This window comes from Cyprinus carpio, chromosome B19 (assembly GCF_018340385.1).
Source record: "Cyprinus carpio isolate SPL01 chromosome B19, ASM1834038v1, whole genome shotgun sequence".
In the NCBI taxonomy this organism is placed as follows: Eukaryota; Metazoa; Chordata; class Actinopteri; order Cypriniformes; family Cyprinidae; genus Cyprinus; species Cyprinus carpio.
The window spans coordinates 7,697,664-7,708,423 of NC_056615.1; the positions used below are offsets into that span (position 1 = coordinate 7,697,664).

Here is a 10,760-nt window from a genome sequence, read left to right on the forward strand (position 1 = left end):
TTACTGTAAAATCAAGCTGAATTAATGTGGGATCTTCAAAAAGTGTAAGTGTATTTGTTTTGTTTTTTCTTCTTTTGAGATATATATATATATATATATATATATATATATATATATATATATATATATATATATATATATATATATATATATAATACAAATTGGCTAATACAAATTTATCACTGTTTTATTGTAATTGCAAAAACAAAGTGTAGGCTTATTAAAATATGGGACTCTTGAGACACCCGACAAGAAGTACACGTCAAGTATTTGACTTTAAAATAGCATTTTACCCTGGAAACATCAAATGTAGTAAACAACATTAAAAATTAAATATTAAAAAAAATATATACACATCTTGCAGTGTAACATTTTTAACATTACTTTGATAATTAAGTTCGTTTTCGTATTTTTCTTATTATCCTATCGCAAAGAAATTATCACATTGGTTATTTACAGTGTTTTATAATATTACTATTGTAACTGCTATTTTACTAAAGTGAAATAATATTACAATGTAATTCCATGCACGGGAATTTGTTTTGGAAATGGAAATTGCCATGAAAATAATGTACAAATGTTCCTAAAAATAAGCATTATTTATTTTATTCAAAATATAATTACATGTTTTTTTTATGCATGTTATTCATCTTTTAAAAATAGCGGGAACTGGACATGTTTTTATAAGATTCACCCATTAAGACTCAAGTTTATTCATCTCCATCATTATAAAAGCTGAAATTGAATTCTGTAATTTCCCCCCCTAATTACTTGTGACTGAAATGTAAATTTCATGGCCTAAATTTCCATGTTATAAATTTCATGGACCAAATTTGCATGCCTTCAAACAAAAGAGATAGCAATCAGTGTAAACAGTATTTATTTTAGTCAGTTTACCTCAGACACAAACGTGTAGCAAAGACAGACAGTACAAAAGCAAAATTAAGTCAATAAGGGAATAATTATGCACAAACCGTCTCATAAACAGCTAACGGCTTTGAACTATGCATAGAAACATATAGTTTTTTTTTTTTTTTACAGATGAACTTGCAATGAAATGCACAAAAATAGTGCTCATTATAGTTAATGTCTCCTGTCCATCTATAAGCTGTGATTTTTAGAATCATTCTTAAGTGAATGATGTATCTTTCAGGGCTGTTTTTCCCTTTTCCTTTATGTATGGCTCTTTTGTCTCTTCCAGAATCTCTTAACCTCGCTGTGTCCATGTGGCGTCACCACCATGACCCTGTGAGCGGGGTTCTGCCAAACCAGCACACCTAAACCCTGCAGGACAGACGTCATACTGTCAGTATTCTGTGCATCTCTGCAGGACAGACAGCTGCTGCTTATAAAGCACAGCAAGTACACATAGAAAGATGCTATTTTTTACCTGAGCCCTGTCCCGCAACACTTCAAAATCAGCCTGGGATAAAAACTGGTTGTATAAGACTCCTGTAAGAATGAAAAACACCACTGAGAAGTTTGCATATTTTCAGATGGCTTTCTACCCCAAACCTTATTCCAATGCAAATGTTTTATTTGCGTTACATCTCTATAACACGCTTCTTATGCAGTCTGACATTTACATTCAAGAGAATGAACCCTGCAGGTCACCCATGCGATGGAAACAAGTTCTCTAACTGAAATTACTAATGTAGAAAAATAATTAAATGTAACGGTGATATTTAAAGGAAAAACATAAACTAGCTGAAGTAATGTGAATTTGCTTTGGAACTAGTGTGCTGGTCTCTCATGCAGAAAGACAGACTCACCCTCAGTGAACTGTAAGCGATCTTTCTCGAGCTCCCACAGCATGATCTGATCTTTGATGGTTGGGGGAAGGATGGGGGTCTGAAGGACAGAATGACACATGGGAACATGTTCATGCATCAAGCAGGGAATATTTGCATAGCAGTATAGAATTATCATGATAAGGATCACCATATTGCACAAGGGAGACACCTAAGGGATATCTAAGCCTATAAGCGGAAACTATAGAGTGCTGTGAGATGACATTTTTGTAGGTCAAAACCCATAAACAAGTTAGCATTTCCTGTTTCATCATCCTGTTTTTTAGTTAAATGCCTAAAACAAGGTCTGTGGTGAACACAAACTCAAGATATTTTCACACTTTATTCCATGGAATAAAATAAATGAATACCCCATTTGTGCTTTTTTAAGCTTTTACTTGTCTTGAAAAAAGCAGTTGCTAATTTTACATTAAAGATCACACTGAACAGGTGAATTCATCTGCTCGATAGTCACCTCTACAGCCTCGTTGTGTTTATCATCACACTCTTTCAAGCTATTCTAAATTTTATGACTAACTATAATGACTGACAGAGTTGTCGAAGCTTAAAGGGTTCACCCAAAAAATACAAATTCTGTAAAACACAAATACTAATTACCTTCAAGTTGTTTCAAAAATGTATGAGAGTTTCTTTCGGCTGTTGAACACAAAACAAGATATTTTGGAGAATGCTGGTATATGTTGGTACCCATTGATTCCATGGTATGGTAAAGAAATACTATGCAAGTCAATGGGTACCGTCAAATGTTTGCATACCAACATTCTCCAGAATATCTTGTTTTGTGTTCAACAGCTGAAAGAAACTCATACAGGTTTGGAACAAAAAGAGGATGAGTAAATAATGACAGAATTTTCATTTTTGGGTGAACTATCCCTTTAATAGTGGTGATGACGGTAAAGTCATGTGACTGTGGTGTAGTTTGTTTATAGCTTTTTCTTACATAGGCAAGATTCATAAAATTAGTTTTTCTTTCTGAAGAGCAAAAATCAACAATGAAAAAACTGTGTAAGAATCATAAATTTGTTTTTTTGGCCACCGAGCTTATTTTCTGCAAAATTACAAAGCCAGTGGAAAAAATCCAATTGGCTTTTTTTTTTCTTCTTTTTTTAAGAGAGAAACATAGAGCAAATTTCCAGGCTGGCCAAGAAAAATATGTCATTATTAAAGTGCTTTATGGGATTAATAGATTTTTAATGAATAGGATTAATGAGATTTTAAATTAATCAACTGGATTTTTAACACAATTTTAAAGAAATCCTTATAAGCTCTGCATTTAAAGGGATAGTTCACCCAAAAATGTAAATTCTGTCATCATTTACTCACCCTCATGTCGTTCCAAACCTGTATGAGTTGCTTTCTTATGTTGAACATAAAAGAAGATATATTGAAGATTGCTGGTAATCAAAGAATTGGTGGTTGCCATTGTTTTCCATAGTAGGAAAAAAAAAATACTATGGAAGTCAATGGCAACCACCAAGTGTTTAATTACCAGCAATCTTCAAATTATCTTCTTTTATGTTCAACATAAGAAAGCAACTCATACAGGTTTGGAACGACATGAGGGTGAGAAATGATGACAGAATTTACATTTTTGGGTGAACTATCCATTTAATTATTTCAAACCATTTTAATAATTATTCATTATAAATGAATAATTACTAGAAATAATTATTAATTACTAGAAATATTATAATTTCTTACATATAATCACTCAGCCTCAAAAAATTGAATTTAACCCTTTTTATAAGCACAATAATGTAAAAATAAAACCTGTTAGCAATTACCCGTTTAAGCATTACTGGGTGTGCTCGGGTCCTTAAGAAGTGAATGATCTGAAATCACAAAATACATGTCAAAACAGCCCTGTCATTAGAAGAACAAACCAATCTGCAGAGCAACAGGTTGTGTGTTACAGCGGCCGCGCGCGTCTCTCACCTGCTGTGCAGTTATGCCGTTAGCGATGGCCTGCTGCACCGACTCTCTGGTTACCTGAGCAACCACCACGTTAGGAAACCGATACAGCATCTCACTAAATAGAGCTACTAGTGCAATCTGGAGTTCAGAGTCTGTCAGAGAGAGATGGAGGAAGCGTGTTTTCCTTGACTGATCTTGTACAGTGCATTGCATTTTAGACAAGTCAGTGTGTGTGATGTGCGTGACGTACTTGTGTAGGCATATACACGGTAATTTGTTTCTACAACGATGAAGCCTGTGTCTCCTGTTCCTGGTGTGGCTCCGAGTGCAGTAGAAGCAGATCCAGAGGCAGCGTTTACTGTGACCCCTGCAGCTAGAGTTATGGCCAACCTGGTAGGGTAGTACCTCCTTGACTTCCTCTGTGAAAAGATGATGCAAACTGGTGCAACTGCTTTTTTTAAAGTCAACTTTCCAATACAATGCATTTAAAAGTACTGCATAAGTAAAAATTTGTGACTGAAGGTTACGATTACTATAAAATTCTAACAGCACTTTAACAATGTCCCTAGTAATAAATAAATACATAAATGAATGAAAAGCACACAATATTATATATATATATATATATATATATATATATACACACACACACACACACACACACACACACACACACAATATTATAGTAAAATATTTTATATATTCAGTATATAATTTATACCGTTACAAAATATTTTTATTTCAAATAAATGCTGTTATTTCGAATTTTAGAGTCATCAAACAATCCTGACCACAGTTTCCACAGCAGCACAACTGTTTTCAACAATAATAACAATAAAAAAGTGTCTTGAGCAGCAAATCAGCATATTATTGTGATTCCTGAAGGATCATGTGACACTGAAGACTGGAGTAATGATGCTGAAAATTCAGCTTTGTATCACAGGAATAAATTAAATATTTTAAATATATTCAAATATAAAACAGATATTTTAAATGGTAATAATATTTAAAAAATATTACTATTTTACTGTATTTTAAATCAATAAAATGCAGCCTTGGTGCACACAACACATCTTAAACATAAAAAAAAAAACATTTGGAAAAATCTTAATTATTCCTTACTTTTGTGTGTGAGTGTGTGTGTGTGCATAAAAATACATTTTTATTATTATCTGTATATTATATGTACAGCTTGAGCTAGTCAGTACTTTGACTGACTGACCTTTCTTTGGAAAACCAGACCGAACTCTCGTAAATGCTGCAAAAATGTGAGCAGAGACTCACTCATGCCCTCCACAGAATAATCCTGGAAGAAAAACAACAATCACACTAGTACAAAGCAAAACGTTTCAATAAGCAAGCAAGCAAATCTATTTCATGTGACTATAGCAGAACGGCTCCTTTAATTTCATCACAATAAGTTATGGCTTTTATCTATGACTCGTATGTTATTCTTGACATTGTAAAAGCTGCACTCACCCTACCAAGAGTGGAAAAACTCAGTTGAAACAAAAAGGAAAGAATCTCCACCAGGTCCATTCCTCTGGACTATTAAGGAGAAGATCAAACTGTTAATAAGGAGGTGGAACCAGATTTTCCAACACACTAACCACATTTACACACAGCCTAATAATACAATCAGAATGACAACTCAACTGGAATGAAAAGTCATCATGTAAACACCTTGAGGGAATGAAAATGATTAGACTGAAAGAAGAGGTGCAAGTCTTGAATAATTCACCAAACAGGAGCGACTGGCATGCAAACCTCTGTATCTGACAACTTTCACAATCAGATTCAAAAATACCATGTGCGCGTATGCAATGCAGTGCAGAAGCTGTCTCACCCAGTGATCTTAGCAAATGACTCTCATCCAGATGTCTAGTTATTAAAGGCCATATGTTTTCATTAGATAGAGACATCGCTTTGGAATGCTTTTTCAAGTTCTTAACTTTTGTTAAGCAAAGTTGGCAACGCAAGAAGAAAGCCATGTTTTTCAGTATGTTAGAAAGGCAAACACACTGTTGTAGCATGCTAAGTTGTTTATCTTTCTTCAACAGCACTCAGAAGCTTCTCGCTGTTATTGCACTTTTTACACACACAGAAATTTTATTCTGGGTACATATGATTCTGCTGTCAGACTATTCTGTCCATGTAAACCTTCATATGAGACATATATCATAATGTGGGCCAGATTTACTTAACAGGGCAAATTAGCATGAGATCACAATCCCGTAAGCACGTTGATGAGAAAGGAGAGTTCTGCGGTGGATCTACTGACAATATGCAAATGAAAGAACACAGACACAGCCAAATCATATCCATAATGACCAACACGTAATGACCCAGAAGAGATGAAAACTGCATAATTTTTAGTAAGATAACTAAACTTTGCAAGTGCTTTAAGACTCTCAAAATACATCACCCCCACCCCTTTTTTTACCCAGACATAACCATTTGAATGGTCATTTTGGACCTGTTAATGTATTGAGTATCATTAGGTGACAAAAATACTTTTTTGCTAAATTACCTATGAAGTTACATTATTGTCAAAAAAAAAAAGTAAAATATATTTGAGTCATTGCGTGTCAACTAAACCAGCTCAAATTTTTGATTTTGCTAATATTTTTTTCATAAGAAAGATAAACATGTGTAGTGATGAAAGCCAAAATATTAAATGCAATGGGTGAATATTTACTGAGTAGTAATCCACTATTTTGTAGATCGGGGTCAAAATGGCAATTTTCACCTGAGATTCAGAGCCAAATTACAGGGGGTTAAAAATGACAACATCATAATGGTACTTTTACACAGAGATTGGTAGGTCTGTTAGTAAAATCTGTTGACTTTAGCAATCTTTGTTGCTTTATGTTCCAATGGTGACCATTCAAAATGGGAAATAGCACTTTTCAAGTTTTTTTTCTCCAAAGTTTGCAGGCCTGTAACTCAAAAAGTATGCACAAAACTGATCTCATACGTAATTCCTCTGGAACTGCTTCCGTTTTTCTTACAAAAACGCATCGATTCGTTACAGGAAGACTTTGTTAACCCCCGGAGCCGTGTGAGACACTTTTTTTATGGAAGGGCGCTTTTTATTTCACTTCTTTTGGACTGAAGCAATGCAACACCCGAGTACCATTAAACAGCTTGAAAGATCAAAGACAATTTTTTTTATATAACTCGGACTGGATTCGTCTGAAAGAAGAAAGTCATATACACCTAGGATGCCTTGAGGATGAGTAATTTATGGCCTAATTTTCATTTTTGGGTGAACTAACCCTTTAAGACATGCCTTTTTTGTTTGTTTAATAACAGTGCAAATAACAGTAATTTGACTACCGCAAACCTTAGTATGATTTATTTAAATATTCTCCTCTCATAAATGTTGCGTCTGAAAGTGAAACTCCATTAAATTCAGCCTCAAAAATAAATGCATCCACAGCTTTTCATCGTTAATTTTTCACTGTGGGTCTCTAGTAAATCCTGACAGTAGCTTTTTAATAGCCAAAAGTGGGTTTGTGCTGGTGCAAGCCGGTAGTAAATCTGGTCTTTTACTGTATTGACTCTATATGTCATGCACTGACCTGCGCTGTTTTGAGGTACTGCAGGGTGAAGTACCACAGCTGAGATGCTGTGTCCAGCAGCAGGAACTGAAACCCTGCTGATGTGATACAAGGAGCCTCGCCAGCCTCGCTGAGAGAAAGAAAAATATTATTTTATGTCTACCCTTCATGTCTGACCTACTTTATTTGGTGCATCAGTGAAGTGATGGTGTGCTCTACCTCTTCATGAGCCCGGCCTGTATGAGGAGCTGGGCCAGATCCTGGCTCACGGCTGCGCTGGGAGAGCCCACCATGAAGTGAAGGATGACCTCCCAACGCTCCATAGCATAGCGGTCCAGACTCTCTACATCCCTCGCATGACGATCGGGGCCCAGGTTGCTGCCTTCATCTGCCCACGGTTTACCACTGACAAAGTGAACATCAGTCTAGTAAATCTGCTTCCACAACATTAAATACAGTTCTTAATCCAAACTGTGTTCCTCACCCGCCTAGAAGTGCTACTCTCAGGTTGTCTTTAAACACAGGATTCAGCACAAAGCCTTGGAGTCCACCTTGAAGGTGCTGACTGTGCCAGAGCCGTAGCCCGGTTAACACTGACACACACTGATCGTGGTCTCTAGGAAAAGCAAAGAAACACATACATTTATAAGAAAGTGATACATGACACTACCATTCCAATGTTTGGGGTGGGTGAGATGCTTTAGTAAGAAGTACTCCATTTATAGTAACATTCCAAAATATTATTAACAATTTAAAAAGAACTGTTTATTGTTCACATACATTTTATAATTTATTACTGTCGTGGCAATTTTATCAGCCATTACTCCAGTGTCACATGATCCTACAGAAATCATTTTAATATGCCGATCTGGGTTACGCTTTATTTTAATTAAGGTGTCCTTGTTACAGTGTAATTATACATTAAAGTACTGAGTAATATTAATTAACTACATGTACAGTACTTACTATATGGTTAGGGTTTGGTTTAAGGTTTCTTCTAATTATGCATAATTTATTATTATTATGGTTGCACTTTATTTTACAGTACATGTACTTATAGTGTACTTACAGTGTATTTATCTAAGAAAGTTCTGCATGGTAGTAACTACATGGGGTAGGGTTAGGTTTAGGGGTAGGTTCAGGGTTAGTACCTAGTTATTACATAGTTATTGTAATTACTAAAATAAGTACATAGTATGTACATGAGGAACAGGACTGTAAAATAAAGTGCTACCATTATTATTATAATAGTAAGTACATGTAACATGTGTACCAAGGACATCTTCATATCAAATGTTACCTCAATTTGTATTAGAATGATAGAACTAACTCTCTTACTTACTTTTGACTGTCTTTTTTAACCCACAGCGCGACTGCTGCTTGTGGGAGAGGATGATCTAAAAACAGCATCCGCATCACATAATTCTTTGCCAATGATGGAAGTTCCCTGTTTGAAAGTGAGACAATCAGCATTAACCATCGTGTACCCTCAGTTTTAGTATTATAATAATAATAGGCACACTATTTATGAATGTTGTTAGATTAGATTAAAAAAAAAGTGGCACCTTAAAAAAAGATATGTTAGAACTATCATATTCTTTTAGGTAAAAATTGTGTTGGCTTGATAAGTAGGTTGTGCATTCTTCTTCTCTCTCTTTAATAAATTCCGCTTGTATTATATAATCAAAGACATTCATACATGTAAATATGCATGCATATTTAAAGACTAAAGCCAGATGGACCTGTAGACTGCCAGGCATGTTGCTGGGTGATTGTAGAGACTGTCAAGGATCTCTGGACTCAATTCCTTTAGATACTCGTGCAAGTTCTTGCACTGCAGCTGGACTCGAAGCTTCATCTGTTCACACGGGAGAACGAAGAGGCAAAGGATGACTTGCGTTATGACTTATGAAAGGCCATTAAAACAGCGCCATACTGTTCATATATAATACATAACCAGTCTCATATAACATTTTTTTTGCACATAGGAATCTGTAACTGATGCGTTAGAGCACACTCAAGAACTATAAGTTATATAAACAAAATACACTGAAATCACAAGTCAACAGCGAGTACAGTGGAGACGATATTTAATAATGTATCACTGTGCTTATTGTTGCGTGCAGTTAATGATTACAGAAAAACCTACAAAAGTGTTTCGTGGCAGTGTTTTTCGCTTTAAAATAGATTTAGTATGCAGTCAGTAGGCTTACCTCGTTTCACGAGCGTCAGGGAGCGCAAAATAGTGCATTAAATGAAGTTAATCATTTTATTTCTCCACAACAATTCGGGTATGCATTCAGCCCTGATAGTAAGTAGCCATGTTGAATGATCACGTGACCGCCGAGGCGCGTATTCTGATTGGCTAACGTACCGTGCGTGGGGCGGGGCTTTTCGCTAAACTCTAAACTTCTTATATAAAAATATGCTATATATGGTGTTTTTAAAAACATGTTTTATTTTGTATAATTAACGTAAACTATATAATATCAATTCTAAATTAGCCCTGCACAAAACGACTTCCACACACATTCTTTTTATTATTATTTTTAATTTGAAAACATGTACTGGAAGGATATTCCCACACTCTGGGCAAAAGTTGAGGTCATCACTAAAACATGACATTTCTGAAGAAAAAGAATACAGAGGTTTACACACTACAGCGTTTAAAACAAGACGCGCAATTTTAATTTGACAACATATATAATGTTGTCAAATATAATGAAAAACTATAAAATCTATATATATTTTATTTGATGACATAATTATTACGTTACCTTATATTATTATACGTAACCTTATATCATAAATTACATTAGAATTAAAATTGCGCGTTTTCCTCGACTTGATAATATGTTTAACGCACATCACACACACATATATATATATATATATATGTGTGTGTGTGTGTGTGTGTGTGTGTGTGTGTGTGTGTGTGTGTGTGTGTGTGTGTGTGTGTGTGTGTGTGTGTGTGTGTGTGATGTGTGTTAATCATATTATCAAATATAATAAAATAAATGTGTGTTTGTATATATGTGTGTGTGTGTGTGTGTATATATATATATATATACCCACACACACACACACACACACACACACAAAACCAGTCATAAGTAGCACAGGTATATTTGTAGCAATAGACAAAAATACATGTATGGGTCAAAATTATAAATTTTTCTTTTATGCAAAAAATCATTAGGATATTAAGTCTAATATCATTAGGACAGTGTTCCATGAAGATATTCTGTAAATTTCCTACCGTAAATATATTACACCTTAATTTTTTTTATTAGTAATATGCATTGCTAAGGGGTTTATTTGGATAACTTTAAAGGCAATTTTCTCAATATTTAATTTTTGAATGGGGGCAGCTGTGGCCTAATGGTTAGAGATTTGGACTTGTAACCAGAAGGTCGCAGGTTCGAGTCTCGGTGCTGGCAGGAGTTGTAGGTGGGAGGGAGTGAATGAACAG

At 34.9% G+C, this 10,760-nt stretch overlaps 2 protein-coding genes across 2 annotated transcripts in view; both read right to left on the reverse strand.

Annotated features, from left to right (window-relative positions):
- sh3bp5lb (SH3-binding domain protein 5-like, b) overlaps nt 1–7 on the reverse strand; it is an 8,441-nt gene extending 8,434 nt beyond the window's left edge. Inside the window, exon 1 of the mRNA XM_042745502.1 lies at nt 1–7. This exon is cut by the window's left edge and continues 678 nt beyond it. The gene's annotated coding sequence lies outside the window, so the exon portion shown is untranslated.
- An 856-nt stretch (nt 8–863) lies between these two features.
- gtf2h4 (general transcription factor IIH, polypeptide 4) lies at nt 864–9,651 on the reverse strand. The gene is made up of 14 exons (XM_042745249.1): nt 9,502–9,651; nt 9,031–9,146; nt 8,631–8,735; nt 7,773–7,904; nt 7,508–7,693; nt 7,310–7,418; nt 5,205–5,273; nt 4,948–5,031; nt 3,976–4,144; nt 3,747–3,877; nt 3,596–3,643; nt 1,773–1,851; nt 1,391–1,452; nt 864–1,284 (listed from the first exon to the last, which is right to left on the reverse strand). Exons 2-14 carry the CDS (start codon nt 9,144–9,146, stop codon nt 1,174–1,176), a joined length of 1,401 nt encoding a protein of 466 aa, XP_042601183.1. The 5' UTR covers nt 9,502–9,651; the 3' UTR covers nt 864–1,173.
- Nucleotides 9,652–10,760: the final 1,109 nt, after the last annotated feature.